Source organism: Salmo salar, chromosome ssa13, assembly GCF_905237065.1.
Source record: "Salmo salar chromosome ssa13, Ssal_v3.1, whole genome shotgun sequence".
Classification (NCBI taxonomy): domain Eukaryota; kingdom Metazoa; phylum Chordata; class Actinopteri; order Salmoniformes; family Salmonidae; genus Salmo; species Salmo salar.
This window is the reverse complement of record NC_059454.1, coordinates 12423376-12444895: the sequence shown is the minus strand read 5'-3', so window position 1 is coordinate 12444895 and position 21520 is coordinate 12423376. Positions and strand designations below refer to the sequence as shown.

Sequence of the window (21520 nt, the reverse complement as noted above, 5' to 3'; positions counted from 1 at the left end):
TATTTGAAAACTTTTCAAATACTCGAGGTAGTCAAATATACAGTAAACATGTAAAGTGTTTGTCCCATGTTTCATGCGCTGAAATAAAACATCCCAGATCCACCTGACAGGTGTGACATATCAAGAAGCTGATTAATTTAACAACAGGATCATCACAGGTGCAATATAAAGCAACTGTAAAATGTGAAGTTTTGTCACACAACACAATGCCACAGATGCCTCAAGTTTTGAGGGAGTGTGCATTTGGCATGCTGACTGCAGGAATGTCCGCCAGAGCTGTTGCCAGAGTAATTCATGTTAATTTCTCTACCATAAGCCACCTCCAACGTCATTTTAGAGAATTTGGCAGTACGTCCAACCGGCTTCACAACTGCAGACCATATGTAACCACACCAGTCCAGGTCCTCCACATCCGTCTTCTTCACCTGCGGGATCATCTGAGACCAGCCACCCAGACAGTTGATGAAACTGTGGGTTTGCACAAATAAAGAATTTCTGCACAAACTGTCAGAAACCGTCTCAGGGAATCTCATCTGCGTGCTCGTCGTCCTCACCAGGGTCTTGACCTGACTGCAGTTCGGCGTCGTAACCGACTTCAGTCAGCAAATGCTCACCTTTGATGACCACTGGCATGCTAGAGAAGTGTGCTCTTCATGGATTAATCCCGGTTTAAACTGTACCGGGCAGATGGCAGACAACGTGTATGGCGTCGTGTGGGCGAGCGGTTTGCTGATGTCAAAATTGTGAACAGAGTGCCCAATGGTGATGGTGGGGTTATGGTATGAGCAGGCATAAGCTACGGACAAGGAACACAATTACATTTTATTGATGGCAATTTGAATGCACAGAGATACCGTGACGAGATCCTGAGGCCCATTGGTCGTGCCATTCATCCGCCTCCATCACCTCATGTTTCAGCATGATAATGCATGGCCCCATGTGTCAAACATCTGTACACAATTCCTGGAAGCTGAAAATGTCACAGTTCTTCCATGGCCTGCATAATCACCAGACATGTCACCCATTGAGCATGTTTGGGATGCTCTGGATCGATGTGTACAACAGTGTGTTCCAGTTCACGCCAAAATCCAGCAACTTCGAACAGCCATTGAGGAGGAGTGGGACAACATTCCACAGGCCACAATCAACAGCCTGATTAACTCTATGCGAAGGTAATCTGTCGCTCTGCATAAGGCAAATGGTGGTCATACCAGATACTGACTGGTTTTCTGATACAAGCCCCTACCTTTTAAAAAAAAAGATATCTGTGACCAACAGATGCATATCTGTATTCCCAGTCATGTGAAGTCCATAGATTAGGACCTATTGAATATATTTCAATTTACTTATTTTCTTATATGAAGTGTAACTCAGTAATTTTTTAATGAAGAAACAAAACAGTTAGTTGAATGAGTCTAAATATATGATCATAAGCACATGGTTTGGAGAGCTCTTAGATATGAATCTTAACATAGCCTGTAGCCTATAATTAACTACATGAGGAACATGGAATCACCTCAACATTAGAGTAGATCACTTTTGCAGCTTCAAAATGACTAAGGGGGGTTTTCACACAGCTTTGAGCAGGGGCGTCATGCAGCCCAAAAATCCGAGAGGGCACAAAGTACGTGAGGATGTCTGGGGTGGAGAATTTAGCATTTTGCCTTGATGATAGCTTTGTACACTCTTGGCATGGCATTCTCTCAGCCAGCTTCATCAAGGCAAAGGGTGGCTACTTTGAAGAATCTCAAATATAAAATATACACTTTTTTTGGCTATTACATGATTCCATATGTGTTATGTCATAGTTTTGACATCTTCACTCTTATTCTACAATGTAGAAAATAATAAAAAATTAAGAAAAAACCTTGAATGAGAAGGTGTGTCCAAACTTTTGACTGATTTCAAATGCTTGAAATCTATGGAAATTGTCTTTCTGGGCCAGACGTTGGTTTAACGGCAGTACCGAAGCAAGACTGTCGGAGCCGTCGAAATTGTGCTTTGAGACCGGAACCCTGGCTCTTCGATCAGAAGGAGCTGCTGAGTTCTAATGGACTATAGGAGTATAGTACACATTACCGTCTTTCCCTCACTAACATTTGCTGTACTTATTTTATTTTGTCAAACATTTTTTTTTTTTATTCAATCATTTCACATTTTACAGAGGGAGAACGGGAATAAAGCACCAGTGGAATATAGTTTTTTCTACCCTACATCGTTTAATAACACAATATCAGTTGCAGTTGTTGTATGTCTGCACCTGCTTTCGTATGGCCTCCCGTGCGTCTGTGGCGTTCTTCTCCAGCTCTCCTAGCTCGGTGTGCTGGTCCAGCATTCTCTGCTCATTATTACGGAACTTCCTCTCAAGCTCTGAAACAGAACAGCAGAGAACTCATTATAGGAAGACAACAGGGACATTCATTAAAAAGATGCGTCCCAAATGACGCCCTGTTCCCTATATAATGCACTGCTTTGGTGCCGAGCCCAACGTGCCCTGGTCAAAACTGTTGTTATATGTAGAGAACTTCCAGTTCACACTTACAGGCACATCTACATTCAAAACCAAAGACACCATGCTGATATCCCGTGTTCATGGAATACATTACAGCCATGACTTCACTTTATGGTTCCATACGGCTCTATGTTGACTACTTATAGCATCTCATATGTCAGGTTTCAGAGGGCAGGATGGTACACACTCCGTAGGTTTTCTATGCCCTTGTCGGCCTTAGTGAGCAGGTCTTCAGCCTCCTTCTTGATCTCCTTGGCCCTCTGGTTGACGTTCCCCAGGTCCCCAGAGGCCCCACCCAGAGAGTCCACCTTCATCTGCAGGTCTTTGTACAGATCCTCCGTCTCATTCAGCCTCTGGATCACAACACAGAGACACACACAGCTATACATCAACAACCAAACCCCCAGCTACAAATCAACAACCAGACACACACAACTACACATCAACAATCACACACACATGCCCCGCCCCTGTTGTTAGGCTTTAAATACAACTACACATCAACAACTACACACACAGCTACAACCAGACACACAAAACCACACACCAACAACTACACATCAACAACTACACATCAACAACTACACACACAACTACACATCAACAACTACACATCAACAACTACACACACAACTACACATCAACAACTACACACACAACTACACATCAACAACTACACATCAACAACTACACATCAACAACTACACATCAACAACTACACATAAACAACCACACACACAACATATTGTAGCACAACTAGGAAAGAGACACACTCATCGATAGACACATGCTTATGCTTATGCGCACACACACACACACACACACACACACACACACACACACACACACACACACACACACACACACACACACACACACACACACACACACACACACACACACACACACACACACACACACACACACACCTGCTCCAGTCCCAATGCTGCATGGGTGGCATTTGTGGCCTGGTTCTTGACATGTTGGGCCATCTCCCTGTTTTGATCTAACTTGTCCTGTAGTGCCTCCACCCTCATGGACAGGTTGACCAGTCGCATCATAGCACCATTTTGATTGGTCTCCAGATCCTTAAGGTTCTCTTCCACCTGAGAAGTGGGAAAGGCACACAACAAGGGACATATCAGACTGAGAAACACACACACACACACACACACACACACACACACACACACACACACACACACACACACACACTGCGATGTGGCTGTGGAGAGCTGTGTACAGTACCGTTGCGGTGGCATTCCTGGTGCTGTTGAGGTTGTTTAGGGCATGGTCCAGGGCTTTGGTTGCTTTCTGAATGGCTTTCTCAGACGCATCCAATGCCTGCTTAGTCCTGTTGGCTGTGTCCTTCACTCCTTCTGCTCGTGTCCTACAAACACACACAGGACAAGTGAAAAGTGTGTGTGTGTGTGTGTGTGTGTGTGTGTGTGTGTGTGTGTGTGTGTGTGTGTGTGTGTGTGTGTGTGTGTGTGTGTGTGTGTGTAGTAGACTTAGAGCTCTGCTCTGCTACAAAAACATACTGAAAGGCTATGACCACAGAGTTTCTAAACCCAGAGGCGCAACATCGCGAAGCTTCCGGGAATGCTTGCAAAACAGATCAAACAGACCAGGCTAGGATTTGGAGTTTGAAAATTCAATGAGAGAAGTGAACAATTCTTCCTTAGTTGTTCATTTTCTCGAAATGTAAAGGTAGAACCTAGACTGGAGCCAATGTCTTAATTAGTTTAATATGTTATTACTCCAATCACATGAAAGTGAAAAACTGAAACGTATTCATTTTCGTCAAAAACAGGTTTATATGGAAGGAGTGCCTTTGAGTTAGTTGATGGGCTACACATGTGCAGGTCGGCGCGAGACGCCCGTTACACCAATGATGTGTTTCTATACATGAGCTTAGCTACACTGAACAAAAATATAAACGCAACATGTAAAGTGTTGGTCCCACGTTTTATGAGCCGAAATAAAAGATCCCCGAAATGGTCCATACGCACAAAAAGCTTATTTCTCGTAAATGTCGTGCACAAATTTGTTTACATCCTTGTTAGTAATCATTTTATCCTTTGTCAAGATAATCCATCCACTTGACAAGTGTGGCATATCAAGAAGCTGATTTAACAGCATGATCATAACACAGGTGTACCTTGTGCTGGGGACAACAATGGGCTGAGGAGTATTTCTGTCTTTAATAAGGCACTTTTGTGGAGAAAAACTCATTCTGATTGGCTGGGCCTGGCTCCCCAGTGGGTGGGCCTGGCATAGGCCCATCCACTTGGGAGCCAGGCCCACCCACTGGGGAGCCAGGCCCAGCCAATCAGAATGAGTTTTTCCCCACAAACTGCGCCCCTGCCCAGTCATGTGAAACCCATAGAATAAGGTCATATGAATTTATTTCAGTTGCATTTATATTTTTGTTCATTATATTTAATGTTGCTATGACATCGCCTACAAGTGATCTGGTATTTCTATTGGAGATTTAGACTTTCATACTGTACTGTTACTGTACAATCTTTGCCATGATTCTCTCTCTGTGCATTTCCTGTCTTCCATTTTATGTCACAGAGTAACTACCAGTGAACAGAAGACAAAGATCGGAAGTATAATTTACATAAGTCAATGGGCTCTAGTGTCAAACGCGCAGAATTCCGACTAGTAAAAGCCAGCGCTCTGCTATTTTACAACCCTTGCGCCAGGGTTGGTAATTTACCTGTTTTATATCAGCTTGCTTGCACTGAGGTGGGAAGGGTGGAAATATTTGAGGCGTGTCCTTAAAAACATGCGCCAATGTGCCAATTTCAAGCAGGGCTACTGGTGATATTTTAGACTCACCAAAAGCTGGTTTTAGCGGTAACGGAATTGGTTATGGCATCGATTTTGCCAGCGGAGGCACGCATACTAGCCAAATCAGTAACCTATAACCAACGTTTTGTAAAAATATCACAAACAGCAAAACCGTCAACAGACAGTCCAGTTTTTCTTTATATTGGCCATTATTTTTGTTCATGAAGCTTCTGTGAAAAGTTTAGATTCATTAGGCCTATCTACGATGGCCATCAAATGAAAGGTGTCAGTGACTGTAGGAAGTCTGTTTAGGAACATTAAGTTATTACAATTACTGTTTATTGTTTTACCTCTATCATTTTGTAAAAGAAAATGCATCTCACACTTTCATCTGTTGGACCTAACTGCCCGATCGGCTCTGAATCCGCTTGTAGATTAGTACATTTTCCTGTTCGTTTGTTTACCTTTCACGTGGCAAAGTCACTAACAGGCGACGATATAGCTAATCTTATTATAACGTTTGGGCAATGTCCAATAGTCCATGGCTCGAACATGCAGTGCATTTTCAGAATGTGAATGCAATGTGTGTACTGTAGATGATCATCTCAATGTTGAAGCCAATAAAAAAAACAAGATGCTTGTGCTCATGGAACAAGAGATTTATGATATCATTCTTCTGACCTGATCATATTTCGAAATATTGTTGTTGGTTTAAAAAATATATTGACTGTTTTTTTTAATTTTTTTATTATTATTTGAAAGTCTCACCATCCGTGGGTTTATGGTGAGAACGTTCATGGCTCGAATGCAATGTAATTTCGTCTGCTATTTCCGGAGAATATTATCTGTAAAATGGTTTATTTATATATATATATATATATATATATATATATATATATATATATTTTCACCTTTATTTATGGTTCAATCATGTTCGGAAAACATCACATTTGCAAGCAGTATAATGGTGAGTGGACATTCCCCTTTTGTCTTGATATTGGATCTTTAGCTCCTGTGAACAGTTTAGATGCGTGGAAAAGCCTTCGTAGACTAAGTTGTCTTGTCTGTATTAGACGCCCACGGGGAGCCATTATGGTTCCTGAAACTGGATGTAGACTAAGTTGTCTTGTCTGTATTAGACGCCCACGGGGAGCCATTATGGTTCCTGAAACTGGATGTAGACTAAGTTGTCTTGTCTGTATTAGACGCCCACGGGGAGCCATTATGGTTCCTGAAACTGGATGTAGACTAAGTTGTCTTGTCTGTATTAGACGCCCACGGGGAGCCATTATGGTTCCTGAAACTGGATGTAGACTAAGTTGTCTTGTCTGTATTAGACGCCCACGGGGAGCCATTATGGTTCCTGAAACTGGATGTAGACAAGTTGTTTCATTTTTATACACTGGGAGGGTCGAGCCCTGGATTCTGATTGGCTGAAAGCCATGATATTTCAGACTGTATACCACGCGTATGACAAAACATTTATTTTTACTGCTCTAATTACATTGGTAACCAGTTTGTAATAGCAATAAGGCACCTCAGGGGTTTGTGGTATATGGCCAATATACCACGACTAAGGGCTGTGTTCAGGCACTCCGGGTTGCGACGTGCATAAGAACAGCCCTTAGCCGTGATATATTGGCCATGTACCACACCTCCTGGGGCCTTATTGCTTAATTTTACACTGTATTTTTAGGACTAATTAATAGCCTGTAGTGAATTTAATCTTGCTTATTGACTACGTTTAGCGGTAGCCATGCTGGTTAAGTGTGCCTTGAATTCTAAATAAATCACAGACAGTGTCACCAGCAAAGCACCCCCACACCATCACACCTCCTCCTCCATGCTTCATTGGTGGGAAATACACATGTGGAGATCATCTGTTCACCCACACCGTGGCTCACAAAGACAGCGGTTGGAACAAAAGATCTCCAATTTGGATTCCAGACCAAAGGACAAATTTCCACCGATCGAATGTCCATTCCTCATGTTTCTTGGCCCAAGCAAGTCTTTTCTTCTTATTGGTGTCCTTTAGTAGTGGTTTCCTTGCAGCAATTCGACCATGAAGGCCTGATTCACACAGTCTCCTCTGAACAGTTGATGTTGAGATGTGTCTGTTACTTGAACTCTGTGAAGCATTTATTTGGGCTGCAAATTCTGAGGCTGGTAACTCTAATGAACTTATCCTCTGCAGCAGAGGTAACTCTGGTTCTTCCATTCCTGTGGCGGTCCTTATAAGAGCCAGTTTCATCATAGCGCTTGATGGGTTTTGCGACTGCACTTGAAGAAACTTGAAATTCTTGAGATTTTTCGTATTGACTGACCTTCATGTCTTAAATGAATGATGAACTGTCATTTCTCTGCTTATTTGAGCTGTTCTTGCCAAAATATGGACTTGGTCATTTACCAAATAGGGCTATCTTCTGTATACCACCCCAAACACATTAAGAAGGGAAGAAATTCCACAAATTGACTTTAAAGAAGGCACAACTGTTAATTGAAATGCATTCCAGGTGACTACCTCATGAAGCTGGTTGAGAGAATGCAAAGAGTGTGCAAAGCTGTCATCAAGGCAAAGGGTGGCTACTTTGAAGAATCTCAAATATAAAATATATTTAGATTTGTTTAACACTTTTTTGTTTACTACATTATTCCATATGTGATATTTCATAGTTTTGATGTCTTCACTATCATTCTACAATGTAGAAAATAGCCAAAATAAAGAAAAACCCTTGAATGAGTATGTGTTCTAAAACTTTTGACCACTAGTGTACAACTTGAAGCAACCGCATATTTAGCCATGGAGAACGTTCTGATTGGCCTGTGAGGGACGAAGCATTGACCACACCCACAACTTGTTTACTCATCAAAACCCAGCCCTTTCACACCACCGCCAGCTACTGTGGTAATAATTCCGGTTGTGAATTTTTATTTTTTTTTTCGGACACACCCCAGAATCTATACTGCTACCACCTGCGCTAAGATTTACTATTGCATTAGGTTTGTTAAAATGGAGCCCTATATGTCTTCGTCTAATATGCCTCCTGTCTCTTTCTCCCTCTGTCTTACTTGGCATCCTTAGCTCTGTTGAGCAGCTCCTTGGCCCGGTGGATTTGCTGGGAGGTGTGGTTGAAGATCCCCTGTACATCTGTCAGGTTGCTGATGTTGTCTTTGATCTGCTGGACAACAGTGTCCAGAGTGGTTCTGTTCAGAGGCATAGATATAGCCAGCACCTGCTGAGCCACCTTCTCTATACTCTCTGGGTCCGCACCCTCCTCTGTACACAACACACCATGATCAAATTAATATCATAAGAAGTGTCCAAGAGAGAGAGAGAGAGAGAGAGAGATAAATATGTATTTTGTTTTAATGAAAAGTTTTCTGGAAGGTTAAAATGGAATTAACAAACCAGTCAGGAAATCTTTGATCTTCTGAATGAATTCCTTGAGTTTCTTATTAGAGTTTTCAAAGAAGTCCTTATTCTTCTTGGCTTTTTCCAAGTTGTCCATGGCTTGACTTTCAACGTCCTGGGTCAGCATAGCTATGTCATGGAGCTGGAAACATAACACAGAGGATTACTGAAAAACACACTGCATATGGAACACTTTAATACAAAGCATGCTGTGTTTAGACTCACAAAGACACTGACAAATATATAATATAACCCCTTTCAGGTAACTTGAACAGCAGGTCAGTGATTTAGCTTATACTGAGGCACATGCATGCAGAGGTATAGTTAGTGCATATAAAGAGAGTGGCAGACATACCTTCTTCACCAGGCCCCGGAGGTCTTCACTGACAGCCGTCAGGTTGTCAGTGACATCACTGGCGTGTTTCAGTCCCTTTAGGGAGACGCTCACAGTCCCCTTACACCCGTCCCCTCCACACACCTGCTGACCGCTATCGTCACGACAACCAGCACCCCCACACGGGCTGTCATGACATGTGCCATTGGAGCTGGTGTTGGAATGGCCACCACATACCTTGGAGGAAAAACACATAAAACAGGTAGGGTCAGTGTCCGACACAGACAGAGGGCTACGGGTCACACATCCAGGGCAGCGATGCTGTAACATTTATTTACAGGTGAAATCAACACATCACGACATGTATGTCTGTCAGTTAGAACTAGACGTCAGACAGGAATGACCATCTTGCTAATACTTTTTAAAAATAAAACCAGCCCTTTACCACACAACACAGCCAAGATAATTGTTCCTGCTGACTGTTAGGCGTTGTCCTCGCAGCCATCAGCACTATCTATAACTACTCAGACCCAAAACAAGCTTCCCTTAAGAATACAGAGAAGACCCCACCATATTGCCCCCTATATTGCCCCCTATATTGCCCCCTACATGCCCCCTACATGCCCCTTATTTGCCCCCTATAATGCCCCCTACATGCCCCCTATATTGCCCCCTACATGCCCCTTATATTGCCCCCTACATGCCCCCTACATGCCCCCTATAATGCCCCCTACATGCCCCCTATATTGCCCCCTACATGCCCCCTATATTGCCCCCTATATTGCCCCCTACATGCCCCCTATAATGCCCCCTATAATGCCCCCTATATTGCCCCCTACATGCCCCCTATATTGCCCCCTACATTGCCCCCTATATTGCCCCCTACATGCCCCCTATATTGCCCCCTACATGCCCCCCTACATGCCCCTTATATTGCCCCCTACAAGCCCCCCTACATGCCCCCTATATTGCCCCCCTACATGCCCCCCTACATTGCCCCCTACATTGCCCCCCTACATGCCCCCTACATGCCCCCTATATTGCCCCCTACATGCCCCCTATAATGCCCCCTTTATTGCCCCCTACATGCCCCCTATATGCCCCCTATATTGACCCCTACATTGCCCCCTACATGCCCCCTACATTGCCCCCCTACATTGCCCCCCTACATGCCCCCTACATGCCCCTTATATTGCCCCCTACATGCCCCCTATATTGCCCCCTACATGCCCCCCTATATTGCCCCCCTATATTGCCCCCTACATTGCCCCCTATAATGCCCCCTATATTGCCCCCTACATGCCCCCTATATTGCCCCCTACATGCACCCTATATTGCCCCCTATATTGCCCCCTACATTGCCCCCTACATGCCCCCTACATGCCCCCTACATTGTCCCCTACATGCCCCCTACATTGCCCCCTACATGCCCCTTTATACCTGGTGGCTCAGGTGGTGGACTTTCTCGTCTACATCCTGGGCTTTGTCCTGTAGCTCTGACAGTGATTTCTTCTGGGCTGCCGCCGTGCGCAGGAACTCATCCCTCCTCTTGTTCAGAAGGTCCTCAGTGTGTGAGCGTGTGGCTTTAGACTCATCGACGGGGCTGAAGGGACCTGACACTGAGGCGCTGCACTTCTGGTGAGCCTCCTGGGACCCACGGTAGAACTTATTCACATTGTCAAACTGATCTGGGATGGAGAGGAGGACCAGGGCAAAACAAATGTGTGAAGGAGGGGGGGGTGCTACCTTGGAATCTGAAGCTGAGGTTGTTCATCCGTTCTTGGTGTCGGTGCACCAGGGTGGTGTTAAGGTCCCTGAGTTCTCGGTCCATCTGGGTCAGGTTCCTCCTCAGTACCTCGTCTTGCACTGCTGTCCAATTCAGCTCGTGGGTCACACCCATCAGACGGCCGTCAGTCAGAGCTATCTCCACCCTGGATACACCACAGAGAAGCACGAGAGACCTCTAAGTACAATTCTCAGTGTGTATTGTTATTTCACACACTGTCCTGTTCTATGTGTATAATTGCTGTATGACTGGGTTTCAATAAGCACAGCTGCCCCTCTTGAAAAATGTGCATAAGAGGGTTTAGCTGTTCTACACTGCTCCTCTGTAGCTCAGTTGGTAGAGCATGGCTCTTGTAACACCAGGATAGTGGTTTCAATTCCCCGGACCACTCATATGTACATAATATATGCACGCATAAAAGCATCTGTTAAATGTCATACATTATGATTATATTTTAGGTGAATGAACACTCTCTAGTATGATGCTGTTACCTCAGGTCATCGATGGACTGGCCAATCAGCTGGTGTAGTCTGTCCCGGTCTCCGTCTAGGATCAGGTCCTGTACCTGGGCCAGTTTATTCTCCAGCTCATGGGTGTGTTTGTCTCCCACGCCGGGCGTCTCTCCGCTCTCCAGGATCCTCTGGAGGTCGTAACGGATGTGGTCCAGGTCCCGGCGGATCATACACACCGCGTCGTCCCACAGCTCGAAGCAGGGGTGGCACCGGACACACTTAGGGAAGGCCCCGGTGAAGCCGTGGGCACACTCGTCACACCGCCGTCCCGCCGTCCCCTCCCTGCACTCACACGCCCCCGTCACACGGTCACACTGAGCCATCTCCGAGCCCAGCAGCTCACACTTACACTCTGACGGAAGATGGAGAGGGGGAGATGGGGGAGAGCGATTGAGAGTGGGAGAGAGATTGAGAGGGGGAGATGGGGGAGAAAGATGGAGGGGGAGAGAGATGGAGAGGGGGAGAGAGATGGAGGGGGAGGAGAGAATGGAGGTGAAGAGAGAGAAGGAGAAAGATGGAGTGAGATGGTGAGAGGAGATGGGGGAGAGAGATAGAGAGGGGGAGAGAGATGGAGATGGGAGAGTGAGAGCGGGAGAGATGGAGATGGGGAGAGATAGAGAGGGGGAAATGGGGGAGAGAGAGGGGGAGATGGGGAGAGAGAGATGGAGAGGGGGAGATGGAGGAGAAAGATGGAGAGGGGGAGATGGGGGAGAGAGATGGAGAGAGATGGAGAGGGGGAGAGAGATAGAGAGGTGGAGATGGGGAGAGAGATGGAGAGGTGGAGAGAGATGGAGAGGGGGAGATGGGGGAGAGAGGTGGAGAGAGATGGAGATGGGAGAGAGAGGTGGAAAGAGATGGAGATGGGGAGAGAGATGGAGAGGGGGAGATGGGGGAGAGAGATGGAGAGGTGGAGAGAGATGGAGAGATGGGGGAGAGAGGTGGAGAGAGATGGAGATGATGGAGAGGGGGAGATGGGGCGAGAGAGATGGAGAGGGGGAGAGAGATGGAGAGGGGGGAGAGAGATGGAGAGGGGGATAGAGAGATGGAGAGGGGGGAGAGAGATGGAGAGGGGGATAGAGATGGAGAGAGAGATGGAGAGGGGGAGAGAGATGGAGAGAGAAGGAGAAAGATGGAGTGAGATAGAGAGGGGGAGAGAGATGGAGAGAGTGATAGAGAGGGGGGAGAGATGGAGATGGGGAGAGAGATAGAGAGGGGGAAATGGGGGAGAGAGAGGGGGAGATGGGGGAGAAAGATGGAGAGGGGGAGATGGGGGAGAGAGATGGAGAGAGATGGAGAGGGGGAGAGAGATAGAGGTGGAGATGGGGAGAGATGGAGAGAGATGGAGAGGTGGAGAGAGATGGAGAGGTGGAGAGAGATGGAGAGAGGGAGAGAGATGGAAAGGGGGAGAGAGATGGAGAGGTGGAGACAGATGGAGAGGGGGAGAGAGATGGAGAGAGATGGAGAGGGGGTACACATGAAGTTAGTGGATATGACGGTCACATTAATAAAGTATAGATGGTCATTTTGAACATATAATTTAAATCAAATGTTATTTGTCACATGCGCCGAATACAACAGGTGTAGACCTTACAGTGAAATGCTTACTTACAAGGCCTTAACCAACAATGCAGTTTTAAGACCAAAAAGTGGTAAGAAAGTATTTACTGAAATCAACTGAAGTAAAAAATATATAAAAACATTTAAATAAAAACAAATTATAATGAAGGAGCAACAATAAAATAACAGTAGCGAGGCTTTATACAGAGGGTACCGGTACAGAGTCAATGTGAGGGGGCACCGGTTAGTCGAGGTAATATGTACATGTAGGTAGAGGTAAAGTGACTATGTATAGATAATAAACAGAGAATAGCAGCAGCGTAAAAATGGGGGGTGGGGTGGGGACAATGCAAATAGTCCGGGTAGCCATTTGATTAGCTGTTCAGGAGTCTTATGGCTTGGGGGTAGAAGTTGTTAAGAAGCCTTTTGGACCTAGACTTGGCACTCCGGTACAGCTTGCCGTGGGGTAGCAGAGATAACAGTTTATGACTAGGGTAGCCGAGTCTTTGGAATGTTTTTGGGCCTTCTTCTGACACCGCCTGGTATAGAGGTCCTAGATGGCAGGAAGCTTGGCCTCGGTGATGTACTGGACCGTACGCACTAGTCTTTGTAGTCGGAGGCCGAGCAGTTGCCATACCAGGCGGTGATGCAACCAGTCAGGATGCTCTTGATGGTGCAGCTGTAGAAATTTTTGAGGATGTAAGGACCTATGCCAAATCTTTTCAGTCTCCTGAGGGGGAATATGGTTTGTCGTGCCCTCTTCACGACTGTCTTGGTGTGTTTGGACCATGATAGTTTGTTGGTGATGTTGTCAAGATTGTCGTCGGGAAAGGAGGACCAAAATGCAGCAGGATTGTGGATGCTCATCTTGAAGTTTATTTTAACTCAAAAGTGAACACCAAAATAATAAACACAACGAACTCACGATCAACAAAACAGTCTTGTCATGCTCACACACGCTAAACAAGAAACAATCTCCCACAACTACAAACACACCCTAATATATAGGACTCTCAATCAAAGGCAAATAGACAACACCTGCCTTCAATTGAGAGTCCCTACCCCAATTAACTAAACATAGAAACAGATTCACTAGACTAAACATAGAAATACATAAACATAACACAGTGCCCAAAACCCCCGGAATACATAAATCAAATGCCCTACTAAATCAACCACCACCCCGAACCACATAAAACAAATACCCTCTGCCACGTCCTGACCAAACTACAATAACAATTAACCCTTATACTGGTCAGGACGTGACAGATGTGGACAACAAGGAACTTGAAGCTCTCAACCTGTTCCACTTAACCTGTTGGGGCTAGGGGGCAGTATTTGCACGGCCGGATAAAAAACATACCCGATTTAAACTGGTTACTACTCTTGCCCAGAAACGAGAATATGCATAGAATTAGTAGATTTGGATAGAAAACACTCTAAAGTTTCTAAAACTGTTTGAATGGTGTCTGTGAGTATAACAGAACTCATATGGCAGGCCAAAACCTGAGAAGATTCCATACAGGAAATGCCCTGTCTGACAATTTGTTCTCCTTCTGTGGCATCTCTATCGAAAATACAGGCTTCCATTGGCTCTCAGAAGGCGCAAGGAAGTGGAATGACGTCTCTCCAGTCTCTGGGCGAAAAACAGCAGGAGATTTTGTGAGTGGTCAGGCTGAGAACAGTGACACTGGAGATGCGCGTTCATGTGAATTCTCCATGTTTTTCTTTATCTCTTTGAATGAATACAACATCGCCCGGTCGGAATATTATCGCTATTTTACGAGAAAAATCGCATCAAAATTTATTTTAAACAGCGTTTGACATGCTTCGAAGTACGGTAATGGAATATTAGGATTTTTTTTGTCACGAAATGCACTCGCGCGTCACCCTTCGGATACTGACCTGAACGCACGAACAAAACGGAGCTATTTGAATATAACTATGGATTATTTGGAACCAAAACAACATTTGTTGTTGAAGTAGAAGTCCTGGGAGTGCATTCTGACGAAGAACAGCAAAGGTAATCCAATTTTTGTTATAGTAAATCTGAGTTTGGTGAGGGCCAAACTTGGTGGGTGTCAAATTAGCTAGCCGTGATGGCCGGGCTATCTACTCAGAATATTGCAAAATGTGCTTTCGCCGAAAAGCTATTTTAAAATCTGACACCGCGATTGCATAAAGGAGTTCTGTATCTATAATTCTTAAAATAATTGTTATGTATTTTGTGAACGTTAATCGTGAGTAATTAAGTAAATTCACCGGACGTTTGCGGTGGGTATGCTAGTTCTGAACATCACATGCTAATGTAAAAAGCTGTTTTTTTATATAAATATGAACTTGATTGAACAAAACATGCATGTATTGTATAACATAATGTCCTAGGAGTGTCATCTGATGAAGATCATCAAAGGTTAGTGCTGCATTTAGCTGTGGTTTTGGTTTTTGTGACATATATGCTTGCTTTGAAAATGGCTGTGTGATTATTTTTGGCAGGGTACTCTCCTGACATAATCTAATGTTTTGCTTTCGCTGTAAAGCCTTTTTGAAATCGGACAATGTGTTTAGATTAACGAGAGTCTTGTCTTTAAAATGGTGTAAAATAGTCATATGTTTGAGAAATTGAAGTTATAGCATTTATGAGGTATTTGTATTTCGCGCCACGCGATTCCACTGGCTGTTGACTAGGTGGGACGCAAGCGTCCCACTGGCCCAGGGAGGTTAAAGATAGGCTTGGCTTTAAAATGTTATTACCTTCACACTGCACTCGTGGATCTCCCCAATGGAACTGCTCACACTCAGTGCACTGCCTTCCCCCAAAGCCTTGCCGACAGTGACACTGTCCACTGAACTACAGACAGACAGACAGACAGACAGACAGACAGACAGACAGACAGACAGACAGACAGACAGACAGACAGACAGACAGACAGACAGACAGACAGACAGACAGAGGGACATGGGGACAGAGGGACAGACAGAGGGACAGACAGAGGGACAGGGGGACAGACAGAGGGACAGAGGCACAGACAGAGGGACAGACAGACAGACAGACAGACAGACAGACAGACAGACAGACAGACAGACAGACAGACAGACAGACAGACAGACAGACAGACAGACAGAGAGACAGGGGACAGACAGAGGGACAGGGGGACAGACAGAGGGACAGGGGGACAGACAGAGGGACAGGGGGACAGACAGACAGACAGACAGACAGACAGACAGACAGACAGACAGACAGACAGACAGACAGACAGACAGACAGACAGACGGGGGGACAGACGGGTGGACAGACGGGGGGACAGACAGGGGGACAGACAGACAGACAGACAGACAGACAGACAGACAGACAGACAGACAGACAGACAGACAGACAGACAGACAAGTTAATACCTACTGTAGTTAAAACATACTGTAGTTAATACATACTGCAGTTAATACATACTGCAGTTAAAACATACTGCAGTTAAAACATACTGTAGTTAATACATACTGCAGTTAAAACATACTGCAGTTAATACATACTGTAGTTAATATATACTGCAGTTAAAACATACTGTAGTTAATACATACTGCAGTTAAAACATACTGCAGTTAATACATACTGTAGTTAATATATACTGCAGTTAAAACATACTGTAGTTAACATACTGTAGTTAACATACTGTAGGAAAAGTACACTGAACAAAAGCCTTTCACAACTATGAGGCCTACCATGTTGCAGTGGGATCCCCTGGCGTGCTGAGGGTGGCAGCCACACTGCTCACAGCCTCTGTCCGTGCCATAGTTCCAGTGGTCGGGGGCACACTGGTCACAGCTGTACCCGACCACGTTGTCCCGACACGGGCATGCTCCTGTCTGTCTGTCACAGTGACAATGGCCATCGCTGCATGAGGACTGTTGTGTTCCTGCTGTTACACATGTGCAACCTACAGATGGAATAACATCAACCTGTCAGACGCCATACGGTACACACCCACACACACAGCAGAGATAGACAAGAATGTCATTTACATTTCTTTTAAAAATGTAACCTTTACTTAACTAGGCAAGTCAGTTAAGAACAAATTCTTATTTCCAATGACGGCCTAATCCGGCCAAAGCCGGACAACGCTGGGCCAATTGTGCGCCACCCTATGGGACTCCCAATCTCAGGCGGATATGATACAGCCTGGATTCGAACCAGGGACTGTAGTGACGCCTCTTGCGCTGAGATGCAGTGCCTTAGACTGTCACGCTATATAATTGAGCCAATGTCCAACGTGACACATATCATCACAAATGCCAATAGTTTGTCTAAAGTGGGCATCACCAGAGACAGAACTCATTAGAGATTCCAACCAGCCATCACGACGTAGAAACTCACGCCTGCAGTCCTGGGCCAGGGCGTTGCCGTAGTAACCACGTTTACAGTCAGAGCAGGAGGGCCCATCCGTGTTGTATAGGCAGCTCAGGCATCGGCCGGTCGTGGGGTCACATGACTCGGGGTCCTGGGTGTCGATGTTGCCACTGCACTGGCACGGGCGGCACTGCCCACCTGGATGCTTGGGGTTGCCGTAGTAACCAGGGGCACACCGATCACAGCGAGGCCCTAGGGTGGGGAAAAGAGAGTGAAAGCGGTCAGGCTTAAGCTGAGAAGTTAAAATGCCAATAAGTGTAGCAAGGATTTCCTTTTTAGTGAGCTAAACTGTATCATTGGGACTATACCTATGTAGCCCTGTTTACAGTTGCATAGGATTTGATTGGATGAGCTGTCAGCATGACAGGAGTGTCCGTTGGAGTGTCCACTTTCTGCGTTACCAGGACAGGGACAATGTCGACAGTGATCCCCAGACCCCAGCACTGGGTTTCCAAAGAACCCATTTACACACCTGGGCAGGGAGAGAAAGAACATATTTCATCTCTTTCATTACGGCACCGATCACAGTATTATCTACTGTGACTATCAGAGATCACTAGCTGATCCAACAACACCAAAACACTCACCAAAACGCTGTCACCCACACCATTTACCAATCACTGTTTATCCCCCTGCCCACCTTTCACAGAACTGTCCATCAGTGTAGTCCCTGCAGGCCTGGCACTCCCCTGTCTGTGGGTTGCAGCCATCAGCGTGCCCGTTACACTGGCATGGCCTGCAGCTGGGGAAGCCCCACTGGCCAGGCTGGCAGTCTGAGCACTGGCGCCCGCTGGCCCCCTGTCTGCACGGGCACTGCCCCGTCACCGGGTCACACTGGTCTCCAAGAGAGCCCTGGGAGTGGCAGTCACAGACTGGGCAGGGAGGAGGAGGAAGAGAGAGAGATAAAAGGAGGAAGGTAGAAAGAGAGAGAGAGCATGGGAGATAGTATTTAGGATGGGGTTTGTGAGGTCACGCAGTGTATGACACACCTGCTATATAATGTCAATGAAATAAAGATGTGATGACTGGCTGAAAGATGCCAGCGCCCATTCACCAGTACATCCATATGGTCCGAAGCCGTAAGTGTCAGGTGCACACTGGTCACACCGTCTTCCAATCACGCTAGGTTTACAGCGGCACTGACCTCCGACCCTGTCACAGTCAGCACTGAGAGACCCCTGGGGGTCACACTGACATTCTACAGGGAAAATGAGAGTCTTCAATCAAACAAGTCACGGAGGATATCCTATGGTGACGACAGAGTGTAACAATTCCATCCAACTCATACCATGCATTACTGATCATAGCGCAGCTTGCTAGAGTTTATTGCTAAGTAAAATGATTCAATAGTTGGACCAGGAAGTATTTGACACCCAGTTTTGGATAACAAGGCATTAATGGAGGCTTTGACCGTTGATCCCCTGATCCCCTAGTGAATGACGTATGGTAGACTCACGCAGTGCTCCGTCGTGCAGGATGGCAGAGATGCTGCAGATGAGCTTAGTGCACATCTCTGCCAGCAGGGGCGTTGGCGTGGCCAAGAAGGACTCCAGGCACATGTAACGTACCATCTCATCACGACGCTCCTCTGCTGCCGGGTCGTGACCCTGGAAACCAGGCAGCTCCATGTACTTTGGGGTCAGCACCAGCTGGGAAGGAGGAATGGAGGGAGTAAAACAAAGTGAGTGAGAGGTGGAAAGAATTGAAATGTAAAGTGAATTTGGTACCTAAATGCACTTTTGTTTCGGACCACTAGGTGGTGGTATCTGGTCAACAGTTGTTATCACATTGCTGTTGAGAGTGGCACAGCGGTCTAAGGCACTGCATCTCAGGGCTAGAGGCGTCACTACAGACACCCTGGTTCGATTCCAGGCTGTATCACAACCGGCTGTGATTGGGAGTCCCATAATGCGGCGCACAATTGGCCCAGCGTCGTCCGGGTTTGGCCGGTGTAGGCTGTCTTTGTAAATAAGAATTTGTTTTTAACTGACTTGCCTAGTTAAAATAAAGGTTCAATAAATAACAAAAAAAAAAATATATATATATAGTTCATTGAGAAGGTCAGTTTGCCTTTCTGTTTTAACTCAACTCCCTCTTATGTAGAGTTGGTACTCCAGAGCCCTGTCAGGTTTAATAAGTTGATTGACTCACCGAGTCTACAAGGATGAAAGCAGTCAGGTGTCTCTGGGACACTCCGTGACGCTGGAGTCTGATGGCCACGACATAACGGTTACTGGGCTCAAAGCAGAAAGGACTGGGCATCTGAACGAACCTGTTGGGTCAAACATTCTGATATGACGTTGTTGGAAAGCCTTATGGCCCTATAAGGTTAAAATGAAATGAAACCAGCAAAATACAAGTGGAAGAAATCAAACCTTTCCCCCAAATGACGCACAGAGTGAAGAGCCTCACTGGCCCAGACACAAACCAGCATAGACACCTCCAGTCAAAAAGCTGAACAGACACAGGGACATGATGAAACATGGAGGTCTGGGAATCCCTGACTGGAACAGAGAGAGGTGAACCGGATATCTGTCAGAGGGCCCCTGACTGGAACAGAGAGAGGTGAACCGGATATCTGTCAGAGGGCCCCTGACTGGAACAGAGAGAGGTGAACCGGATATCTGTCAGAGGGCCCCTGACTGGAACAGAGAGAGGTGAACCGGGTCTGACTGGAACAGAGACAGGTGAACCAGGTCTGACTGGAACAGAGACAGGTGAACCAGGTCTGACTGGAACAGAGACAGGTGAACCAGGTCTGACTGGAACAGAGACAGGTGAACCAGGTCTGACTGGAACAGAGACAGGTGAACCAGGTCTGACTGGAACAGAGACAGGTGAACCGGGTCTGACTGGAACAGAGACAGGTGAACCAGGTCTGACTGGAACAGAGACAGGTGAACCAGGTCTGACTGGAACAGAGACAGGTGAACCAGGTCTGACTGGAACAGAGACAGGTGAACCAGGTCTGACTGGAACAGAGACAGGTGAACCAGGTCTGACTGGAACAGAGACAGGTGAACCAGGTCTGACTGGAACAGAGACAGGTGAACCAGGTCTGACTGGAACAGAGACAGGTGAACCAGGTCTGACTGGAACAGAGACAGGTGAACCAGGTCTGACTGGAACAGAGACAGGTGAACCAGGTCTGACTGGAACAGAGACAGGTGAACCAGGTCTGACTGGAACAGAGACAGGTGAACCAGGTCTGACTGGAACAGAGACAGGTGAACCGGGTCTGACTGGAACAGAGACAGGTGAACCGGGTCTGACTGGAACAGAGACAGGTGAACCGGGTCTGACTGGAACAGAGACAGGTGAACCAGGTCTGACTGGAACAGAGACAGGTGAACCGGGTCTGACTGGAACAGAGACAGGTGAACCAGGTCTGACTGGAACAGAGACAGGTGAACCAGGTCTGACTGGAACAGAGACAGGTGAACCAGGTCTGACTGGAACAGAGACAGGTGAACCAGGTCTGACTGGAACAGAGACAGGTGAACCAGGTCTGACTGGAACAGAGACAGGTGAACCAGGTCTGACTGGAACAGAGACAGGTGAACCAGGTCTGACTGGAACAGAGACAGGTGAACCAGGTCTGACTGGAACAGAGACAGGTGAACCAGGTCTGACTGGAACAGAGACAGGTGAACCAGGTCTGACTGGAACAGAGACAGGTGAACCGGGTCTGACTGGAACAGAGACAGGTGAACCAGGTCTGACTGGAACAGAGACAGGTGAACCGGGTCTGACTGGAACAGAGACAGGTGAACCAGGTCTGACTGGAACAGAGACAGGTGAACCAGGTCTGACTGGAACAGAAACAGGTGAACCAGGTCTGACTGGAACAGAAACAGGTGAACCAGGCCTTTTTCTTTCTGCTCTCCAATACAGGCAACAGACTGAACGGTGGACAGGCACACACACACACACACACGCACGCACACACACACGCAGTACCACAATTCATAATCTAAAATGTGTGTACACAACAATCCATTGTGTATTTTTCTAGACAGGCTGCATTCCAAAACTAATTTCTAACAGGTCTTTGAGAAAATGAAGGAAGGCTTTCTGCCACCTCTCCAGTCTCACTACTCTCAACAAACAGTGTGATCCAGTCTACAGCATTTGTAAAGAGTGTGATCCAGTCTACAGCCATTGTAAAGAGTGTGATCCAGTCTACAGTCATTGTGAAGAGTGTGA

The 21520-nt window shown here is 46.3% G+C and overlaps 1 protein-coding gene across 2 annotated transcripts in view; it reads right to left on the bottom strand.

The window, feature by feature from the left end:
* Nucleotides 1-1364: 1364 nt before the first annotated feature.
* The window catches only part of LOC106566484 (laminin subunit beta-1), an 85611-nt gene continuing 65455 nt past the window's right edge, over nt 1365-21520 (bottom strand). For both annotated transcript variants that reach the window (XM_045692942.1, XM_045692941.1), the window contains exons 18-35: nt 19466-19586; nt 18771-18963; nt 18369-18512; nt 17955-18186; nt 17623-17786; nt 17282-17506; nt 16630-16844; nt 15667-15763; nt 11335-11707; nt 10804-10988; nt 10498-10745; nt 9079-9294; nt 8721-8865; nt 8381-8588; nt 3761-3902; nt 3442-3618; nt 2700-2865; nt 1365-2370 (exon numbers count right to left, since the gene is read on the bottom strand). In XM_045692942.1, coding sequence (XP_045548898.1) covers nt 2234-2370; nt 2700-2865; nt 3442-3618; nt 3761-3902; nt 8381-8588; nt 8721-8865; nt 9079-9294; nt 10498-10745; nt 10804-10988; nt 11335-11707; nt 15667-15763; nt 16630-16844; nt 17282-17506; nt 17623-17786; nt 17955-18186; nt 18369-18512; nt 18771-18963; nt 19466-19586 — 3388 coding nt within the window. In that variant the 3' untranslated portion in view covers nt 1365-2233. The remainder of the gene's footprint in view (nt 2371-2699; nt 2866-3441; nt 3619-3760; nt 3903-8380; nt 8589-8720; nt 8866-9078; nt 9295-10497; nt 10746-10803; nt 10989-11334; nt 11708-15666; nt 15764-16629; nt 16845-17281; nt 17507-17622; nt 17787-17954; nt 18187-18368; nt 18513-18770; nt 18964-19465; nt 19587-21520) is intronic.